Raw genomic sequence first — 23320 nt, forward strand, 5'->3', positions numbered from 1 at the left:
CTTCTCTGTAACATCCTTTTACAAGCTTAATTTTTAGGTATTTGAGAACAAATTTAAGGGATAGTTCACCGTAAAAAAAATTTACTCACCCTTAAGTGGTTCCAAACCTTTATGACTTTCTTTCTTTTTTCTGTTCACAATAGAAGTTGGTGGTTCATTCTGTTATATGGTAACCTTTAAAATAGAGTCTAACCCTAAGACGAATGAATGACAAAAGTAAATATTTTGAAGAAAACCTGTAACCATTGACATTAATAGTAGGCAAAACAAATAGTCAGTGGTTACAGGTTTTCAGCATTATTCAAACTATCTTCTTTTGCGTTTAACAGAAGAGAGGAACTCTAACGGGTTTGGAATAAGTAAAAGGAGAGTAAACAATTACAGAATTGGTCGAACGATCATTAAACACATAAAGAAGATGACATACAAGCTGGCATTTAGCAGTTTAATCATGCATACAGACACACTGGCCAGTCAATTACATTAATACACATAATGCCATTAGAGAAATAGAATCTTTCAAACGCATATTGATTTAAGTAGTGGAGTTGTTTACCCTGCTAAACTTTATTCACATGAAGCAAATAGAAGAAAGGGGCTCTTCCAAGAGAAGTTGCCACTGAGCGTAACCAGACAATCCTTCTTGGATGAGTTCTTATTTTCATTAGTTAAAAATCCTTTGAGCTGTGCTGTGTTCTGTCTTGCAGATTTGTGCTCTGTCTGTCAATGACTATCTATTCTGCCACTCCCTCATTGTTGCTCGCCTTTGGTGAATGTTCAGGATCTGCTGTGGATGAAGCCCAGGGTGGCAGCCGGGAACAGAAGGTACAGTGTTTTGGGCACAGGACTCAGTCCTACAGCACTGGAGTTAGTAGATGCGCTGGGCGATGGGACAGTGTTTTCACTTGACTTCTGACTCTCCTACATCAGACATGAAGCAGTCACTTTACAGCATCACAGATAAAATAAAAAATAAAAACATTCTGGATCTGTTTGTAGATCTACACATTCTAGTTAAAATATGTAAAATATGAACACAGTTTGCAAATGAATGAAACAAACGATTTCTTTTACTTCTAAAACTCAATGAGATAACAATGAAAAGCAGTGCCTACCTCAGTTGAAAATGGTTTGCTCATGATGAGCACCACGAAACACAAAATCCATAATTTATTCATGGTTAATGCTGTGTTGTGTTCTTCCAGTAAGGTTCAGTTCTGGACCGAGGGTGAGTGTGGAGTTATACACAGACTGGACATTTCAGTTATAAACACCCTCCTATCTGTGAGTTTGAGAATTGCAGATAAGAGATGACCAATGGAGGAGGGGATTTAGGAAAAATGGGCGGGGGAAAGGGTGTGTATTTTTTAGGTTCTGACTATTTTTGCAGCTTCTGGCACATAAACATCTTCTAGCACAAAGTAATGTGACTTGTTTTCACATTTTTTACTGAACTGTACTACACATATGCCCCATGGTGTTACAGCAAGAGGTTATAATGATGTACAAATAGCATGAGAGTGATTTATCTTCACTGCTGGATGCATATGGTTATATACAATGCTAGTTATTTTTTATGAAAATATGAATAACTTTATTTTTTATTTCATCACAAGCCAGACTTGTTGGATATCTTCAGTAAATACAAGACAAACTTTGCTGTCATTTTTTCAAAACTACAGAAAATCATATAATTTTAAGATGAGTGCTGATTATATATCCATTACTGCAATACTCAAATTTTCTTTTAAGATGTTGTGAGATAAAAACAAATATGTGTTTTCATCATGTGTCCCACCATAGGACACCGTCACACTAAATGACAGAAATTGTGTAGTACATGACCAGAGACAACAAAAACACGTCTAATGAGAGTTTTTTTTTTATTGATGTATGGTTTGTTAGTATAATATTCGAGTTAAAGGGCAACTATTTTCCCTTGTAAAGATTTGAGATAAAGTCTTTTGTGTCTCCAGAATGTGTCTGTAGAATTTCAGCTCAAAGCACCCATCAGATTAATTATTATACCTTTAGAATATTAGATTTTTCTGCTCTGGACACAATGTAGCTGTTTTTATTGCCTGTGCCTTTAATACTAGTTCTCCCCGCCCACCGTTCCCACATGCCTATCAGAGTGTACCTCAATCTCCGCCTCTGCTACTTCAGATAAACAGCACAGTGACAGATATGAAGGAAGCAGATCTCACAAAACGTTTCTGAGAAAAGTTGAAAAGTTTGAGAAATTCCCAACTTCTGTGAGAAACGCAACTGAAGTGATGCTGATGAATCCACAATGCAGTGATCCATGTGAATGGCCCCTTATATCTTTATTCTGGGATTACCACTATTAATACATTTGTATAAAACAAATCGTATCTCAAAGTTTCTACTGGGTTTTTTCTTTCTTTTTTTTTGCACCGTCTTCCGGTGCCGCCCCCCAGCAAGATGCCACACTGGGCGATCGCCCAAATTGCCCATGCCTATCCGCCACTGATTTTACTGACAAGCGGCTGTGGTGATAAAGTAAAGACAGTAAAATCACTCTAATTCATTACAAACATGCACCATTTTTAAACTTGTAATACTCATTCTAGATTTGATGATCACAGCAAGCTAAATCTTTTAATCCTGGTTGCTTTGTGCTTGTCCTGTCTTGTTGATATGTTTATTTTAACATCAGGAAATAAAAAAAGGTGATTTATTGTCTTAATTTGACCACATTGTGACAGTGGACACACTTTACCCACACACAGTTCTGTCCAAACAGCTTACAAAATATGATTTTCATCATAGGTGCCCTTTAAAATGTTTTCCTGCTCAAACCCTTCGGACCTTTTAGCGACCCTACAGCGCCCTCTTGCGTTTTAAACCCGCACTGATATGCACAACGCGTTTTCGTTTATGTGCAAGTTTGTCTCTATGCAGCTCCCGTCGTTGTCCGTCGCTTCTATCGTTCCGGTAGAGAGCGAGTGCCGCCCATGCGGAGGAGGAGGAGGTCACATCCCACAACAAACTCTCATCCCGGTGTGAAACTCGCCTGTCAGAGTTCCTCATGCTGCTGGTTCGGCGTTCGGCAGCAGGTTTCGGCGGCGTGCTGCGATGGGGACTGCGCTGTCTGTGCTCCGGGGACGCGGCGGGCCGGTACCGAAACACCGTTCTGCTGCCCCGCACTGACTTCCCTATAAAAGTGAATGGGCCAAGCCTTCTAGAGCAAGAGATAAAGATCCAGCAGGTGAGTGACTGAGCTTGTCATTTACTGATTGAGGTAAATTTGGATTTATGTTCGCACATTAGTTCATTTTTGAGCAGTGACAACTTGTGACAGGGTCCCTATATTGTTTACCATGCTACTTTGAATATTCGGTCTGAAATGGCATGTAAGACTTCAAAACAACATCAGCACTATTACATTGACAGTGAACAATGCTGTAAGTTACTTTGATAGTCATTGGCTGCTAGTATGATGTGCCTATTTAGAATTAACAAAGAAAACTTTACTCAAGTGGTATTATTTTTTTCAAAATAATTTTATTGCAAAGTACAGTAATAAAAAGACTAAAGCAATTATAGATAAGTATATATAATATCAACCTAATAACCTTGTGCATACAATACAATAAAATATAAAACTAAATAAGAATGTGGCTTAACAAAAACTACAATTGTGCAGTCTGTATCACACAAAACACTCTACTTTGCACTTGGAAAAGAAAAAGAATCAGTTTGCTGGATCAATTACTTGAGCTATGTTTGACTATAAAACATGTTCTTGCATATATTTTCTAAATGGGTCTCACATTTTCTTAAACTGGTTAGATGGACTGCTAGACTGTCTAATTTTTTTTCCAGCTTTAGAAAGAAGAGGACATCACGAATCCACTGTGTTGGGTTTGTAGGTTTCTGATAACTTTCCATTTAAAAAATATTAGCTGTTTGACCAGGAGCACAATAAAAGCTATGCAATCAGATTGTATTTTTTAAGATTATACGAGATGGAAAAAATCACAACAATGGCAATCAGTGAGCAAAGGGAGATACATATACCCAAAAAACTGAAGTGATATTTTTAAGGAGAAGGTCAGAATGTGTGAATATAAAACCAAACGTTTACTGATGCTGCTAAAGAACATAACAGCAACAATAAGGTGATATCTGCTGTTGTAACTCTTTAAAGCCACACACTTTGAGACTTGACTGACTTGTATTGTGTTGGAGTTTGAGTTTTCTTGTTTTTTTTTTGTAGAAATGTGGTTTTGACCAGCTGTACACATGGCAGAGAGAGAAAAAGGCTAAGAAGGAGTACTGTCTTCATGATGGACCACCGTATGCCAATGGGGACCCTCATGTTGGGCATGCACTCAATAAGGTACCTCCTTTCACTTCGTCATCACACACATATGTAGATGTTCCTGCATCTACATCATCTAATTTTCTTCTAATACATTTTTGTCATTGTTATTTCAGTTAGCCTAAATGTAAACACAGAGATATGAAATTTTTCAAAAATATGCCATCAGCATCTACTGTTAATCTTTCCTGTAGATTCTTAAAGACATACGAAACCGTTTCGAGGTGCTGAGAGGCAGGCAGGTGCACTATGTGCCCGGCTGGGACTGTCATGGCCTGCCCATTGAACTCAAAGCGCTGGGAGACCTGGGAACCAATGAGCTGACTCCTGTCCAGATCAGACAGAAAGGTCAGGAGGTTGTGTATAAGCCATGTCCATCCAGAGCCTCATCCTTCTTTTTCATCCCTTCAATTTATGTTGAAAAGTTATTTAGTTATTTTCATATATATCTCATGATGAAAGTTATTTTCACTGTTATTTAATAGTAAATTAAATAACATGATGTTACATTTTATTATTTAATTAAAAATTTTAAAATAGTACTGTTTTTGTATATTAACTTATGTTAAGTAGGCCTATTTCTTTATTGATTGTAAGAGATTTTGTATGTAGCTTTAATCTTTATTGTTTATTAGTTTTAATTTTGTTAGTAATTTGTTTTCTGTTTTGCTTAATTATTTTACAGTTATTATTTAATCCAGTGTTTTTTTTTTTTTTTTTTTTATGTATTGTATAAGGAGTATTTATTTATCAGTTTAACAAAAAATTGGTGCTGTGCAAAAATGAATCTTGATTAATCGCATCAAAAATAAAAGTTTGTTTTGACATAATGTGAGTGTATTGATGAGAAAATGTTTATTTATATTTAGATGTAAAATGTGTGTATTTTATAAAAGTATCACTAACAAAATAGTTTTGTACAGTTGCATCATATGCATGTATGTATGTGTGTGTATCACATATACATAATAAATATATATAATATACACGCATATATTATGTCAAAATAAATTTTTGATTTTGGATGTGGTTAATCTTAACCTTGCCTGGCACTACTGTAAATTTATGTATTTTTACTGAAGTTTTTTTGTCTTCAAATATTTCCGTTCCTCTGGCATTCGCTTACAATAAAAAATAATCAGTTTAGCCTATGGGGGGTTGTTCTCAGCTTGCAACTTTTTTTGAAAGTGATCCTTGTCTAAAAACAAAAGAGTTAACTTTTTCAGATGCAGTTGTAAATAACATAATTTTTTACAAGCTGTGAATCGCTTGTAAAAAATTATGTTATTTACAACTGCATCTGAAAAAGTTCATCTTTCAACCATTTTTTTGTTGCATTGTTAGATACTATTGACCTTTACTCCAAAATGATACTTGTTTTTAAAAGTGTAATCTGGCATTTTTGTTAACAAAAAGCTTAATCATACAAGTTTATTAAAAGTATGTGCTCCATATCTGATCTGACCAGTGATGAACTGTCTGTGTCTTTCTCCATTCAGCTCGTGAGTTTGCAGAGAAGGCCATATCTCGACAGCGGGCTGCTTTCCAGCGCTGGGGTGTGATGGCTGACTGGGACAACTGTTATTACACTTTTGATGGGAAATATGAAGCAGCCCAGCTCAAGGTCTTCCAGGAGATGCACAACAAGGTATTCATAAATGTTTCCTGTGCAACACAGCTTAGTATTAAAGGACTAAAGGAATTGTTCACAAAAGGATGAAAGTAAAAAAACGTTTTACATTTAGAAGCATGATACATTCCAGAATTCTTTGATAAAGAGAAATTTGATTTGAACGTTTTTTTCTTAAAAATATAAGTCTTTTTGTAACATTAAAGTCTCATCTATCAGTAAAAGTCATTTCAATTTAAATAAAGTAATAATTTAAAAACATTTAATAAGTTTAATAATAAAGTAATTCAATTAAATGTTAAAAAATATTTTAAAAATGTGATGTAAGTAATTTTTTTACCCTTTCTCATCTTAACATGTTGAAATGTGGTGCAAATGTCCTGATGTCCTTAAAAAGTTTCTCACTTTAGCTGTGTCTCTCTCTTTGAGTACAGGGTTTGATTTATCAAGACTATAAGCCTGTTTTCTGGTCACCGTCGTCCAGGTAAGAAATGACCCAGTGTTTACCGCCTCCCATAAAGACCTTTGATAACATTAACAGACATGTAGACTGGATGTTATATTCCTTTTTCTCTGTGAAGGACGGCGCTTGCAGAAGCTGAGCTGGAGTATAATCCAGAACATGTGAGCCGTTCTCTGTACATCACTTTCCCCCTGCTCACCCTGCCAGCTAAACTCACAGCAAAAGCAGGTGTGTGTGTTTTGCCATCAGTCACTTTACATAGGCCACAGACACAAACTGAAGATTACTTCTCCGTTTCTAACTCCTGTATCTTTGTCTGTGCTTTAGAAGGTTTGAGTAATGTGTCTGCGCTGATATGGACAACGCAACCATGGACTATTCCAGCCAATCAGGCAGTTTGTTATATGCCTAAAGTACAGTAAGTCATAAACCAATGAATTTTGAGTGGAAAATCATATGATTTAAGCTGTGGTCACACTAGTTTGAGCATACGAAATTTTGACGTATAACGCTGTGAAAAGGGGCCAGGATAAACAAGCTGATTTGACATTGATATAGTGAGTGATTACTCCTTATTTTACATATCTGTACAAAGATGTTGTACATGTGTTGACTGTACCAAAGTTAAGGAGCAGAGGCAATGGGAGCAGAACCATACAAATTATGAGAGTTTTTTGGGGGAAATAACAAAGCGGGAGATGGGTGTGAAATGCAGGAGACTTCTAGAAAAATGTGAGTGTTGGCAGCCTAAAGTTAATGGTCATGTTTTTTCTTCTTCAGGTATTCTGTAGTGAAGCGAGCTGATAATGAGCAGCTCCTGCTAGTGGCCACAGAGCGAATAAACAGCCTCTCCTCTTTACTGAAGACAAATCTGGAGAGTTTGGTCACATTTGCAGGTAGATCCAGTTTTATTGTTTAGAACATGTTTATTAATCTGGCCTAAACCTCTCTCTTTCACTCATCTCCAGGGACAGATCTTGAAGGCGGAGTCTGTCAGCATCCCACAATTCCTTCAAAAGAAGTACCTTTGCTGCCAGCTAGTCATGTCACCATGACTAAGGGAACAGGATTGGTCCATACAGCTCCAGCCCATGGCATGGATGACTACAGTGTCGCCACACACTTCAATCTACCAGTAGTATGTGACCCATACCTGTATATAACAACTAGGGATGCCAGATCGATTAACTGAAGACTGATCTATTAGGTCTACTGTACATATCTTTAATGTGTAGTGCTTTTTTATTTTGTGTTAAATCGAATCATTAATTATCCTAAATGGACTGAAATATCACCTAACTCAGCTAGTGTATGTCATGGACATTTATGAGCAAATGTTCTCCAGATGTTCATTAATATAGTATACACAATAGCCTAATCACAGTTGGAAAAATAAATAGCACACTTACAATAACAAAGACAATTTGCTCACATTTACTATTGCTATATTTACTTTTTTTATATACCCAAATTACTATATGAACTATATTGCTATTGACATGTCTGGGTGTTATTATTTATTATTACTCAAGTCATTATGTAAATATATGTCATTGCATTTAGTCATTAGGTGGTTCAATTAAATGATCAATCGTTTATGTTTGCAATTCAACTAGCATTTCATTTATTTATGTAGTTTTTTTATTTTACAGTTAAAACCTTTAACTTTGGGTAAAGATGCTTGTGTTTTGTGTATTATTTGCACATCATGTCATGCCAAAGAAAAATGTGTGTAAGTCATTCCTAAAAGAACAGTACAAATGAAGTAGGGTTGTTGTTGTTGTGACTATAAATGAGCTGTCTCTCTGCAGGAGTGCATGGTGGATGAAGAGGGCAGGTTTACTGAACTTGCTGGAGCTGAACTGCAGAATAAATCTGTGATGGACGAAGGCAATGCTGCAGGTGAGAGAGATGGTGAAAAGAGCTGATGTGAGACAGTGTGATGTGAAATGAATATGTATGATAGTAATTGTAACTAATGTTATGTGTGGGCAGTAATCTCAGTGCTGCAGGCGGCGGGTGCAATAGTGAAGGAGGAGGACTGTGTCCACAGTTACCCGTATGACTGGAGGACCAAACAGCCAGTCGTGATCCGAGCCAGTAAACAGTGGTTTATTAATACTGCCACCCTCAAAGATAAAGCAAAGGTGAGACAGAAGTCTTTCAATCCCATAAAACACAACTAAAATTGTTAATAATGTGACAAAACTACCAGAAGAACAAATATGTATTTTTGTATATTTATGTAAACAATTTATTTATTTAAGGAGCTGGGGATATTTAAGGAACATGTATGCACAGCTATTTCGGACTGTTACAACCCTTGATGGAAATATGTATAGGAATTTAAAAGGAGTAACATTGAGATGACCAAAGGAATAAATTTATAGTGAAAGGTGGCAAGAGAAACACAGAACAACAAGTCAGCACCGCAAAAGGTTTTTTGCTCCCAAAAACCATATATTTACAATTTGTACAAACAAAATTAATATTATAACACATTTGAAAAACCAAGACAACGGAAGAGGGAACTGAAAGTTGCGCTAGAAAATCAAAGAAAGATATAAAACAAAAATATCCCCATAATCTCCTCCCAATTCTCTAAATAAGAAAATAACAATATGAAAGGAAAATCTTCAGTGCAGAACTTACTCTAACTAAAAACTTCACTAAACTACTATCCATTAGAAACCTGCGGGCAAGGTATGTATGTCATGTGACTTACCATACGGTTTTAGGTTTTCCTTGCCTGTTTTGAATGGAGCTGAACCTCAAATAACAACAGCAGCTGATCTCTTCCCAATGCTGCTTCTGATTTAAAGGTCTCTGCATCGATCATGATTGGCCGAGAGAGAATACGAGTCGTCACAGGGTTGATTATGATTGGCAGTCCTGTCAGCCAATAGTCAAAAAATGTAGTCAGTACCTAAATGTGAAAGTGACAGGTCAAGGAGCAAGAAAGACAGAAAGAACACGCGCACAAAATAGTGTTTGGTTTGTAACTGGCATTTTCTTTTTCTTCTTTTAGTTAGTCATTCAAAAGTCTGGTACTGTGTGACTTTGTTCAATAAAACAGATTTTCTAATATGTTTCCAGTTAAATAAGAGCTTTTCTCCTCAAAATAATGTATGATTTTGTGTGTTTAGGATGCCTTGCAGAAAGTGCGTGTGATACCCGAATCTGCTAGGTCCAGTTTGTTGTCAATGTTGGACAGAAGAACATACTGGTGTATATCTCGACAGAGGAGCTGGGGCGTCCCTATCCCAGTGTTCTACCATAAAGAGACTGGAGAGCCACTCTTAAACAAGTAGATACACTTACACTGTTATTACATACACACTTAATCAACAGATTTAAAACATCTTAAAGTATAAGCAAAACAATTCCCTGTTTCACTTAGACATACAGTGACCCACATCGCTAAAGTTTTCTCTGAGAAGGGGAGCGACAGCTGGTGGACAGAGCCAGTGGAGACGTTTTTGACACCAGATGTTCTTCAGAAGGTACATTTTCATACACTACTTACATACACAAAATAAAAACATCTTCTATTTCAATTTACACTTTTGAATTTAAAAATGAAAAGCAAATAATGGCTTGTTTTTTGTATTTCAATATCCCTTTCTAAAAGAAAAATCCAATGACCAAAATATAAACCGATGTATTATAAATAAAATTCTGGCTTCACACCAAACACAAAGAAAACAAGTGGATTGATTACTTACTCTAGATTACTCACAAAGAGTTTTTCATCTCACAAGAATTTTCTGCTCCGGTTGAACTTTTTGTGAAGACATGATTGAATCAAATTCTTTGTGTTTGCAGTAAACATTCCACACACATCATGTCATAGACTGTTGGAAATTCTCCTCTATTTGCACATTTGCATTGACTTTGGCCCAATCCCAATTCTATGCTTTAACCCTTCCCCTTACCCCTCGTTTTGCTCGTTGCTGTAAAGGGGTAGGGGTGTCCCAATTCTCTTTAGCTTGAAGGTGTAGGGCTATGAGGAAGGGGTAAATACCTCTTTGAACAAAGAGTTTTCAGGACCACACTCGAAACCAAGGGGTAAGAAAATTTCACAGAATACACCAGCCACAATGGCAGGATCGACGCACCCGGAAGTAAGGAGATCCATAAATTATTATTATTTTTTTTTCATTATTATGAATTTTTACAACAAACAAGCACATGTTTTAATATATTCATAACCACATTCATGTTTTACTGGCATGCTTAAAAAAAAAAGCTAAAATAAAAACCGCTAAATTTCACAATCTATAATCCCTAATAATAACTCCTGTACAGCAGTTCCACAACATTCTGTCACTCGATGACACTCGAGTATCCTGTCAGTTATGTCTAGTGGCTGGGAATGAGCTTTTTACAGGGTCTGCTATAATGTTAGTGTTGTTTTTGTGTGTTTACATTGAATATGGCCACTGTGTAAATGCACAGTACAGTTACGATATTATTGCCACATTTTATCGCTATGATAACATAATATGTGCATTCAGTGATCTCCTGAAGATAAATACCAAAAAATAACACAACTGGAATCACTACAGCAGTGGCGATTGTCTGGTCTCATATGAAGCAAGAGATCGTGATGACTTATGATGATGTGTGCAGGTGCTTTAGTGCTGTCCCATTTCTTAGGGGTACATTTTGATGCCGTCCCCTTGACCCTCGGTTTTAAGGGCCAAGGGGAGGGGAAGGGTTAGGGGTACAAAAATAGAATTGGGATTGGGCCTTTGTATGCATTCAAGTTGTTGAATGATCACATTTGCATTTGGTGTGAACCTATTACATGGAATGTAAATCTTTTTTTTCTGAAGCTCAGTGGCCATTAATCTAGTCTCATCATTCTAAATCATTCTGATTCAGGGCTCTAAACTAGCTATTTGAACTGGCGCACCTAAAGTTAGGCACAAAGTAAGGTGCATTCAAATTTATTTTTCTAAACTCTTTATTTTCATTTTCATTGAAAAAACATTCCTACATATCGTACCACCTAAATTCTTACAAAAAAGAGATGGACCATACATCAAAGTTCTGTTGGAAGTACTCGCAGAGAATTTAGCTTACTACAAGGAGCTGAAACCCTCCCTCCCACCCCACCCATCTAACATTAATCAAAAATTTAATTGAAGGTTCATAAAAAATATAATAAAAGGCAAACATAAATAACATTTGCAATCATAATATAATACATGGAAAATGAAACTAAGAGAGACATTATAAATTGATTATAAGATTATTGCAAAATAGTGCACCCAAATTTTGACTGCATTGTATTTAACATTGTATTTAACTTTTTTTTACTGCTATCCATATAGGCATTATTGACTTGTAAATGAGTAACTAACAAACTGATCATTGTAAAGTTCTTCATTTAAAGCACAATTCTACAAGAAGGGGATCTTACTACAGCCATTCACATTCTCTGTTATAGGTTTAAAAAAAAAACACAACATTGGCCTAATGGTGGAGACTTAAAAAAAAAAGTATTTATTTTTGCCCTCAAATGGCTGGTCGCATCTCAGATAGTTAGTAGTTAGACTCTAGAGCCCTGCTGATTTGCTCTTCAATAAACATTTTTAATTGTTATCAATTTGAAAAACATTTGTTCAACTCAATTTATTAAATCAATTCTTTACTTGTTTGTCAGAGTAAAGCAAGTTCAGTGTCTGATTATGTGCGGGGTGAAGATGTCCTGGATATCTGGTTTGACAGTGGGGCTTCATGGGCCGCTGTACTGCCAGGTGAGTCATCAAAAAGTGCTTCCTTAAAATGTACATGAAATCTGGTTTCTCAAGAATTGTGTTATTTGCCTGTCTGCACTCCTCTGGTGTGTTTTTATTATGTTGTTGTGTAATCTCACTCTCTCTTTCAGAATCAGACCCGCGTGCAGACTCGTATGTCGAGGGGAAAGATCAGATCGGCGGCTGGTTTCAGTCGTCTCTCCTTACCAGTGTTGCTGTGCGGAATAAAGCTCCTTACAAGTGAGTCATACAAATGCATCAGTTTGACACAAATACACTTATCTAAATGGTTAGTCAACGTATTTACGTTTTTTTTCTTCAGAGCTTTAGTTGTTCATGGGTTTGCCGTGAGTGAGAAAGGAGAGAAAATGTCTAAGTCCATAGGCAACGTGGTGGACCCAGATGTGGTTATTAATGGGGGGAAGGTAAATATGATCGGTATATGTTTTAGATTCATATTACGTCATCTAGTCAGATATTTGAAACTTTATTTTCTCTCTCTCTCTATAAGGACTCGTCTGTTTCTCCTCCATATGGTGCTGATGTTTTGAGATGGTGGGTTGCAGAGTCCAATGTCTTTTCTGAGGTTCAGATCGGACCGAATGCACTGAACGCAGCGAAAGACAGCATCAACAAGGTCTGAGACTTGTCACCGTGGATAGACTTATGCATTATTTTGCTGCCTGTTAAATTAGAGGTTAATTAGTTCATGCAAATTGTGGATACAAAACGAGGTTCTGTAATAGCATGGACGATTTTCACACTTAGTGTCAGCGTTTTTAGATGTTTTTCTACACTAATTTACAAACATATATATATATATATATATATATATATATATATATATATATATATATATATATATATATATATATATATATATATATATTATGGGTGGAGCCGAATACGGTATTCGGAAAGGCACGAATAGCGTGTTTTTACGAATACTTATTTCGAACAAATACTTGAAAAATTATTTGTATTCGGGAGCAAGAAAAACACTATATCAAAAAGCAGCGTTTCCACATGAGACCACAGTGAGTGAGTGAGTGAGTGAGTGAGTGAGAGAGAGAGAGAGAGAGAGACAGACAGAGAGAGAGACAGAGAGAGAGAGACGCTCAGTCAGTAGTCGATGAGCGTGGTGGAGGCAAAAGGTGTCTGGCACAAGCTTCTCCACAGCAACAGACAGAGAAGGCTCGGCTGAGCGAAAAAAAATACTTCACTGCATCACTATTTTTGTTAAATAGATTTTTGTACCTTAATTGGGTTCCAGATGCAGTTTATAATCTTGTAGCGTAGTTGAAGCGGAGTTTGAGCTGGATATTCCATTACGCTGCATTTTTGACGTTTGCAATCGGGTGCTCTCTGTTTACGCAACGTTAGCTCAGTTAGCGCAGTAATTTAGACAATAGACTGTCTAGACAATAGACAATAGACAGAGTAACTTTAACTTTAAGGGCACCCTGAAAAAGAGTGAAAAAGACTGCTGCTGAGCCATTTCTTGGTCCTCCACCAGTCAAAAAAAAAAACCCTTCAGGTTCTGTGTGGAAGCATTTTATAGTCAGTGGTGCTGCAGATAAAACAATGTGATACTGTATAATGTTTACAAAAGTGAAATCAGCAGAGGCAGAGATATTAAACATCTGTCAACATCTTCTATGCACATCATTCATTCATTTCTTTTCGGCTTAGTCCCTTTATCAATCTGGGGTTGCCACAGTGGAATGAACCACCAATTTATCCAGCATATGTTTTACGCAGTGGCTGCCCTTCCAGCTGCTACCCAGCACTGGGAATCATCCATACACTCTCTTTCACACACATACAATAGGGACAATTTAGCTTACCCAATTCACCTGTATTGCATGTGTTTGGACTGTGGTGGAAACCGGAGCGCCCGGAGGAAACCCACGCTAACATGGGGAGAACCCAGTCGAGGCTCGAACCAGCAACCTTCTTGCTGTGAGGCGACAGTGGTACTCACTGTGCCACCGCGCAACCCTCTATGTAATGTATTATCACATGCACTAAAAGCATCCTCTCCTGATACTGTCTGTGAACCCCCCACAAGCATCAATCCCCTCAATCAGCACAGCTATGTTCTGCTAAATCCTCCACAAGCACCAAACCATCAACACAGCCACATTCTGCCCCAGCAAGTCAGTTTCAAACATCTATTCAGTGTCCTTCAACAAGAACGGTGGTGGTGGGGTTCATAATATTCACAATGGTATTTTATTAGTTGTTGGTTTAACCATGGATGAGATAATGGCTTCTATGTTATTTTCTTTTCAATGACATTTCTTGTCACATGTTCAAAAACAACAACCAATATTGCATATCTTCAATTTATATAATGGGTATAATTAAACAATACTTTCACAATAACGTAAATTAGAAGTGTAATAGAAAAAATATATATTTTTGCGCCATTTTGAATTTTACTCAAATACAAATACTAATACTTTTCCCCCCTCAACAAATACAGATACAAATAGCGGCTGCTCCGCACATCCCTTATATATTTATTTACTGCCAATGAGCCGACTGAATGTGCACAATCACTCACAGACAGGTGACTGTTTCTGACTCTTGCTTGTTTCATAGCAGAAGTTACTCATGCTTTTTTCTAGTTTATTTATCTTCACAACAGCACAAAATCATCTGGTCAAACATTTTTTTTCAGCAAAACATTACAAGCTCTGAAAGAAAATGAAGTGAAATTAAACTCATTATTGAATCACTTAAAATGAAGACCACATTTTCTAAAAATATTTGTGCTGGGCTAGACTGTGCTTGACCATCAACTGTACCTAGTTGTGTTTTCTGTAACTTGAGCAGCTCAAGGAATGTGAATAAAAGCACCAATCTCAGTTTTTAACACTCAGCTAGTTTTTACAAGGTGCGTCAAACCTATTGTTCTTTTTAAATGATGCTGTTGTTATGCATATTGCACATTAGTGTGCTCACATTTGCATCTTTTGTTTAATCTGAAGGAGTTAAATGTAAGCGATCAGCACAAGCAAAAATCTATGTAATGAGGCGTTACTTCTTGAAGGAAATAAGTACTTCTATTGAGCGAGCATCATGCTTTTATAAACAGCAAAAACATTGTCTTTATAAATTGTTGCATTCACAGTGAATGCTTTTGTTTTTTGCAAAGCGAATGACAAGTTTTGTCAGTTCAAACAATGTCACAGTAATTGTGATAGTGTTGTAGACACCACTATATCTACACCACTAGAGTTTACATTGAAATGTTTGTCTGCTCAATCACCTGCTCTTCTCTCTCCAGCTGAGGAACACACTGAAGTTTCTCTTAGGCAATCTCCAGGGCTTTGATCCTCGTTCTCAGGCCGTGGACCCCAAACAAATGCACTACATTGACCAGTACATGCTGCATCTGCTCCGAGAGTTCAGCATGAAGGTCAGTCTCGATGTTAACATGCTAAATCGAGGGTTTCAAATTAGGTTAAGCATCAGATTACATTACATTATAATAACATTGTACATTATTACATTGCATTATAATAATAACCATAATAACAAACTAATTCATAAGAATTCTGGGTATTTTTTTAAAGAAACCTCAAATTCATATTTGCTTGTTTTAATTGCACTCTTGCTCATGTAATAATACAGTATTTAAATATTTCATAAAGTCATTCCAATAATTTGGAATATTGTAATATGATGTTTGCATATTGTAAAACATTAGTATTACATTATGTCTCACAAATTTCTTGCTTCTTTACATTTTCCTAAGCTGTTTGTTGCATCTTTAATGAAATATTTTAGGTAATATATATATAGTCTCCTTGTGTGTTCTAGGTAACCGATGCTTACAGTGAGTTCAACTATGGCCTTGTCATCCGTCTGCTGCAATCCTTCACCGCTAGAGAATTATCCAACTTCTATTTCAGCATCATCAAAGATCGGTAAGCAAACTTCCTCTGAATCCTTTTAAAAAAAAATTTCTATAGCAAAAATATCTCCCTTTTCCTCTTTCTCTCAGGCTATATTGTGACCCAGAGGAGTCTGTTGGTCGGCGGTCGTGTCAGACAGTCCTGGAGGAGATTCTGGATGGAGTGAGTCGCTCTATCGCTCCAGTCCTCCCTCATCTAGCTGAGGAGGTGTACCTGCACGCTCCTGGACATGATGGTAAGCTCGCGGTTTCTGTGCTGGAAATGATGCTGTACACAGAGCTTTGCTTTACTGTGATGTTTCTCTGTCTGTAGAGGGGAACACTTTGTTTCGGAGCGGCTGGATTAACACCAGTCCTGTGTGGAGAAAACCGGGACTGGAGGAAGCAGTGGAGGGCGCGTGTGCTATTAGAGACTCCTTCCTGTCATCTATTCCAGGACGAAATGCTGCCGAGTTTGACCTCGTCATTTCCATTGAACCCGGCCTGTTCTTTGAGCTCATGGAGGTATGTTGAGGATTTTAAGACTTGTTCACACTAAAAGTTATTATAGTTGTATAGCTTTAACTAAAATTATAGCAAAAACGTTCTTTGTTTTCATCTTTGTAAATGTATTTAATACATACTGTAAGCATTTTAGGGAGTAAATCCATTTGTTCCACGCTGCCGGTTTAATGACAGGTGTTTGACCCGTACGGCATCTCAGAGGCTTATCCTGATACCATTGGCCAGATCAGGCTGTTCCTCCAGTCATCCTTACTATTGTACCCGCGACAAAAACAACGAGTGGACATGACAGCAGCACGATGAAAACATTAAATACGACCCGAGCAGAGACTTAAAAGTATTAATTTAACACATTAGTGCCCAATAAAGGCTTTTGATTTCTGTTTTAGTGATCGCGAATCGTTCTTCATAAGCGGATTTTCTAAGTGAACTGGTCAAACCAATTCACCAAATTGAACTGAATCATTTGAAACAATTCGCATCTCCAGTAACGATAGGCGCTAATCCACAAACAATTTACTTTTTGAACATGACTTATACCTGCCTCTGATTTGAAATAAACCAATTTCCAGTTCATCAGTTATTAGAACAGTACACAGAGATCAGATTTGAGAATCGGTGAATCGCTAATACTGCGCATGTGTGATTAAGTGAATCGAACACAAACAGCATGGGTAAACCGAGGGCTGAATCACGGGTAAACTGAAGTGAATCATGCTTCAGTTAGGTTGCAAAATGTAATTATAAGAAACTTTTCAGATCATAGTGATGTTTAACTAACTGAAATTGTGATTGCTGACAACAAATGTTGAGTTCTAACATGGGAAGATGTCACAAAATATCTGGTTTGCGTTAAATATCCAAACTTCCCATCACTACTGTGTATCTAACCTCATGAGCAGCCTTGCAAATATTTGATTTAAGACTGCTATCTTGTGTGCTGTTGTATTTGAATTTGTGGATGGGTAGATATTATAGTGCTCTTGTGTCAAAAAATGTAGCCTATCTTTGGTTGGGTTTTTATTACACAACAACAAACAATAAAACTAAAACTAATACAGAAACTAATAAAAACTAAACTAAAACTAAGCAATTTCAAAATATAAAATCGAACAGAACTAGTAAATCTCCCTCTAAAAACGAATTAAAACTAACTAAATTTGAAATCAAAGTCAAAACAAAATAAAAACAAAATAAAAAATCCAAAACTATTCAAAACTATAAATTCAAACTATTATAATCTTGCTTCACACTAGCACAAATTTCTGAATTGCATTAGTAGGTGGCGCTATAAGAGAAATAAATATAGAGCTGTATCTGAAACCTATTTAAAAACATATGAGTGACTTTAAAGTTGTAGATTTATAGAAGGTTATTTTAGTAAAAGAAAACTGAAGACTGAAACTGTTGGTGAAAGAAACATTATCGTTAACTAGAATAAAAAGGCAAATTCACAACAAAAGGAAAACCGAAACCAACGAGTCACTAAAAAAACAAACTGAAATAAAAGGTTTTTTGAATTCATAAACACTCATTCTGTGGCAGAATATCTTGTAGCTGTTTAGAGAAATAATAATAATAGATGGTGCTGACAAACAAACACATCAGTCAAGCACATAAAACAAATTCATATTTTCTATATAAATATAAAATGCATTCTAGCTTCATTTGCCTAAAAAATGTAATAAATCTAAAGTGTGATCTGAAATATAAAGAAGAAGATTTCAGTTTTACTTGTTGCATTTGTATGGTTTTGTGTCCACTGTCTGTTCATACAGTTATTTATATTATCAAGAGGTTTGGAAAAGAATTATTATAAGCTGTGCAAACACTAAACTTTACTCTGGTCATGTGCTTTACTCTGCTAATTACGAAACTGAAACTAAATATCTATAAAAGCTGAATAGAAACGTGTTCACAAAATTAAGACGGAACTAAAATAAACAGCAAATCTATTATATTTTTGAATTAAAAATGCATTTAAAAGTACAATATATTATGTATAATGTTCTAAAAATACTGTAACAACCTGTGTTTTATGTCATGACTGTACGCATGTGACCAGGAAGTTTATTGCTCGGCCAGTTTTTTTGTGTGCATAAGAAAGAGATTAGACCTTTGGGAAAAAGAGAAAACCTCTTGCATGAGTATGTGACAGATTAATTCAAAGTAAAATAATTGTAGCAAATGTCCATATTCCTTTGAAATGGACACAGAAATGCTGCTCTTCGTTGGTTTGCGACTGCATCATTTAGTCTGTTTTGATTTTCTCTGTCAGTCTCTTCAAGAGGAGCCCACTTCCACCAGCTCTCAGCTGACAGAGCTCATGATGACCTCGCGGACCACTCTGACAAGCGCTCTCCCACGAGACCTGCCATCCGATGCCATCACAAGCACGGGGAGCTTCCTCATCAACCTGGAAGGTGTGGTGTTATTTACGATCTGTGGTCTGTGTTGATTACATAATTGGTTCATTTCCTCTGTTTAGTTTGTCTAGATCAGACATCGAACATAAAAGCATAAACAAAACAAAAAGCGCTCTGGGGTAAGTTCAAATGTATGGTTGGTGCTCTTTGGGTAAGGGATTCATCAACTCTGCAACAAGAATCAGTCCAAGGCACTCGAGTAAAGTGAAAAAATTAAAAGGCCTTTATTCACATGGCTAGATCTCTAAAAACCAACGCGTTTCGGCAGAAGTCTGCCTTCATCAGGGTAACAGTGATCAGGTGCGTCTAGAGTCTCTTTTGAGTACTACGGTCACATGACTCATTTAAACATCTCCAATGGCACTCAAATAATTTAACAAGCAAACTCTACTACCATCATAAATTCGGCATAGATACACAAACACCCACTTGCATATGTGGGAAAAGAGAGAGAGAGAGAGAAGAAAAAAGAATATATATATATATATATATATATATATATATATATATATATATATATATATATATATATATATATATATATATATATATATATATACATACATACACACATACATATATTTACATACATATACATATATATATATATATAAACATACATACATGCATACATACACATACATGTATACAATATATACACATACATATACATGGAAAATACATACATACATATAAACACATACATCAATGTATAATGACGATCTGTAAAGCATCTATAGAAAAACTCATTTATTCATTCATTTTCTTATCGGCTTAGTCCCCTCACTAATCCGGGGTCGCCACAGCGGAATGAACCGCCAACCAGCTACTTTCCACGCAGCGGATACCCCTCCAGCCGCAACCCATTTCTGGGAAACTATAGAAAAACTGTTTTACAAAAAGGAAATCTAATTCACCATTCAAACCTGTAAATCTGGTTGCTTTTAATGTATCTATCCAAAAAGTCTCTCTCTGTTTTAATCTTTTTATCCTGTCTCCTCCTCTTGTAGAATTATAAATATGTTCAATGCCAACTATTTTTAATGAACTTGGATTGCCATGACCTTGATTTTTATAATGTAGAGCCATAGGATATTGTGGATTACAGGTACGTATCGCATATTTATGCTCCGCTAATCTCAACTTTAGTTTTCTCTTGGTCATTCCTACATAAAAACAACCACAAGGACATTCCAGTCGATAAACAACAAAAGTAGTATTGCAATTGATAAATGAATTGATCTTAAATTCACGGCCCGAAGAAGGATCTCTAAATATGTTCGTCTTGAGCATGTTTTCACAATGGTTGCAATTACCACATCTGTAGTTCCCTGTTGTTTGATTTAACCATGTATTAGTTTTCTTAGTGGAAAGATGGCTTCTCACAAGTTTATCTTGGATAGTTGGAGCTTTTCGAAAGACTACAGAGGGGGATACAGGTAAAATTTTGTGGATACAGGTTTGTGTATCTATGCCGAATTTATGATGGTAGTAGAGTTTGCTTGTTAAATTATTTGAGTGCCATTGGAGATGTTTAAATGAGTCATGTGACCGTAGTACTCAAAAGAGACTCTAGACGCACCTGATCACTGTTACCCTGATGAAGGCAGACTTCTGCCGAAACGCGTTGGTTTTTAGAGATCTAGCCATGTGAATAAAGGCTTTTTAATTTTTTCACTTTACTCGAGTGCCTTGGACTGATTCTTGTTGCATAAAAGCATAAACACTTTGTGGTTGAAATGTGAATGCACTTCAGAGCAATAGAAACACTGACGTTTTTCATGTTTAATCCTTTAAGACGGCTTGATCCAAAGCAGTCTACAGTGTAACACCATGTATGAATAAGACGCAAAATGACAACATTATAGCGACGAGCAATTTGGCTGTCCTCATCAAACATTAAAATAAAATGGCTTTGAGTACATTGGAGCATCAAAAAATTCTGATACAGTATGTAACAATTATGTAACACGATACAGTATCTAGTACTGTTAGCCTTGCTTTACTATAGAAACCCAATTGAGAAAATCCTAGTTTTAATCTGCGGATCTGTGTTTTTGGCAGGAGGCATGATCCGTGAGGAAAGCTCATACAGCATAGCAGCGATGCCCACCGCTCTGTTGCGATGCCCGAGATGCCGACGCTACACATCCGATGAGCCAGACTGCCTCTGTCCGCGATGCCAAACTATGATGGAAAAAAATGGCAAGTAATCAGCCTGACTGTAGCCATGACTGCTGCCCACCCTCTGCTACTCCTCCTCTTTGTGTTCTGGTGTAAAAGGCTGCATGGACTACCATAAACCAACGGACGCTGCTATTGTAACCATTGTCTGAAGCTGAGGGATAGGAGGATCACGTTTCTCAGGGCTTGATCTAGAGTTATATACTGTTATTGATGAATAAAGCAAGAATCTGGATGGAAAAGCCAAGCGGGAGATTCTCAAATGAGAAAGCATCCACAAAACCCCATTTCAGATCATGCTTGCAACATGAGCACTGACCTGGGATCTGTTAACTTTCCAAAGTTGAGGTGAACTGTAAAGGGCTTTTGTGTTTGTATGTTCATATGTGCTTGTGTTGGAGGTGGGTGGAAGGTTTGGTTACTTGTTTGTTTATTTTCTTTATGAATGGTTATTTTTTTATAGTGTGACACATTTGTGAAACTAAAGCAGAAGTGATTTGTAAAGGCATTCTTTACTTGAGTCAGGCTGATTGAATGCAAAGGTTTATCTTAGAATGTGTCTTCAAAAAATCATTCTGCTGGTGAAACTCAGTGAGAATTTACAATTTATTTTTCAGTTTTCCTGTAAATTATGCTGTATCACATCAGTTTTATTGTTTAAACAATAAATGTCATACATAAAACAGGATGTTTCTGTTCATTTGGACCAGTTGAATATTAAATATGTTAAAATATTAATCCATCTAAAATCCATGTTCAGCTGCAGTTCATTTGTATTTAGTATCACAATAAATTGCTACGATATAATCACGATTAAATATAGTCAGTAACAATACGATATAATCATGATCAAATATTGCGATTATACAGCGATCAAACATGCGATATAACCGTGATTAAGTATCACGATCAAATTAACGATATAATCGCGATAAAATACTGTGAGTATTGTTGCGATATAATCATGATTATATATCATAGGTAACCTGATAAACTAGCGTGAGTAACAAGGCACTGAACTGTAATTTTCATCTAACACATGATAAAATCACGATCAAATATCGCGATCAGACATACGATACAATCGTGATTAAATATCGAAATTAGCCAAACGATATAATCGCAATATCTCGGTGGAAGGTTTGGTTACATGTTTGTTACACTCAACAAACGTCTTTTGAAACAATCATGATATACAGTGAGAAACAGGATGATATAATCGTGATAATGTAATTAAACAATATAATCCCAATAAAAAATTACAATTGTTTTTGTGAAATAATCAAGACAGTAACAATGCAAATTCCGAAAAAATATTGTCAATAATGATACGATATAATCACGATATAATACCGCGATCACCCAAACGATACAATCACGATTAAATATCGCGATCAAATACCGCGATTAGTTATATATATAACTAATCTATATATATATATATATATAACGATATAATCGCGATAGAATACCGCGATCTAATTTACGATACAATCGCGATAAAAAATATCGCGATCATTCACACGATACAATCGCGATCAAATAGCTCGATTAGTCTTAACGATATAATCTAATTTACGATACAATCGCGATTAAATATCGCAATCAAGCAAACGATAAAATCGCGATATCTCTGTGGAAGGTTTGGTTGTTTATTTTCAATAAACTAGCGTGAGTAACGAGGCACTGAACTGTAATTTTAAATATCCATGTAGAATTCGTGTTTTGCTACAGTTCATTTGGACCAGTGTGTTCCAAAATGTAACAATAAACAAACGTCTTTTGAAACAATCATATTATACAGTGAGAAACAGGATGATATAATCGTGATAATGTAATTAAATAATATAATCCCAATAAAAAAGTACAATTGTTTTTGTGAAATAATCAAGACAGTAACAATGCAAATTCCGAAAAAATATTGTCAATAATGATACGATATAATCACGATATAATACCGCGATCACCCAAACGATACAATCACGATTAAATATCGCGATCAAGAACACGATCAAGAAAACTAACGCGGTTAGTTTAACGATATAATCGTGATAGAATATCGCGATCTAATTTAC

The 23320-nt window shown here is 36.2% G+C and overlaps 1 protein-coding gene and 1 long non-coding RNA gene across 2 annotated transcripts; one reads left to right on the forward strand and one right to left on the reverse strand.

The window, feature by feature from the left end:
- Positions 1-432: 432 nt before the first annotated feature.
- Positions 433-1236, reverse strand: si:ch211-214p16.2. Its single transcript, NR_131174.1, is given in 2 exon segments — positions 433-921; positions 1116-1236. It is a non-coding gene; the product is annotated as a si:ch211-214p16.2 (long non-coding RNA).
- A 1707-nt stretch (positions 1237-2943) lies between these two features.
- Positions 2944-21274, forward strand: iars2 (isoleucyl-tRNA synthetase 2, mitochondrial). The gene is made up of 23 exons (NM_001163798.2): positions 2944-3232; positions 4244-4366; positions 4543-4696; positions 5848-5996; positions 6413-6462; positions 6560-6669; positions 6769-6859; positions 7222-7337; positions 7410-7579; positions 8253-8343; positions 8437-8588; positions 9588-9748; positions 9842-9944; positions 12113-12206; positions 12338-12446; positions 12529-12631; positions 12718-12843; positions 15502-15633; positions 16038-16144; positions 16222-16367; positions 16445-16635; positions 18914-19058; positions 21126-21274. The coding sequence occupies exons 1-23, from the start codon at positions 3053-3055 to the stop codon at positions 21272-21274; spliced, it is 2952 nt and encodes a 983-aa protein (NP_001157270.2). The 5' UTR covers positions 2944-3052.
- Positions 21275-23320: the final 2046 nt, after the last annotated feature.

Source organism: Danio rerio, chromosome 17 (assembly GCF_052040795.2).
Source record: "Danio rerio strain M-AB ecotype USA chromosome 17, GRCz13ab, whole genome shotgun sequence".
NCBI lineage: Eukaryota > Metazoa > Chordata > Actinopteri > Cypriniformes > Danionidae > Danio > Danio rerio.

Coding starts and splice junctions, on each gene's coding strand:
- iars2 (NM_001163798.2), top strand. CDS start 3,053: ATGCTGCTGGTTCGGCGTTCGGCAGCAGGTTTCGGCGGCGTGCTGCGA. Junction 4,367..4,542: donor TTGGGCATGCACTCAATAAG/GTACCTCCTTTC, acceptor TCTTTCCTGTAG/ATTCTTAAAGACATACGAAA. Junction 8,344..8,436: donor GGACGAAGGCAATGCTGCAG/GTGAGAGAGATG, acceptor ATGTGTGGGCAG/TAATCTCAGTGCTGCAGGCG.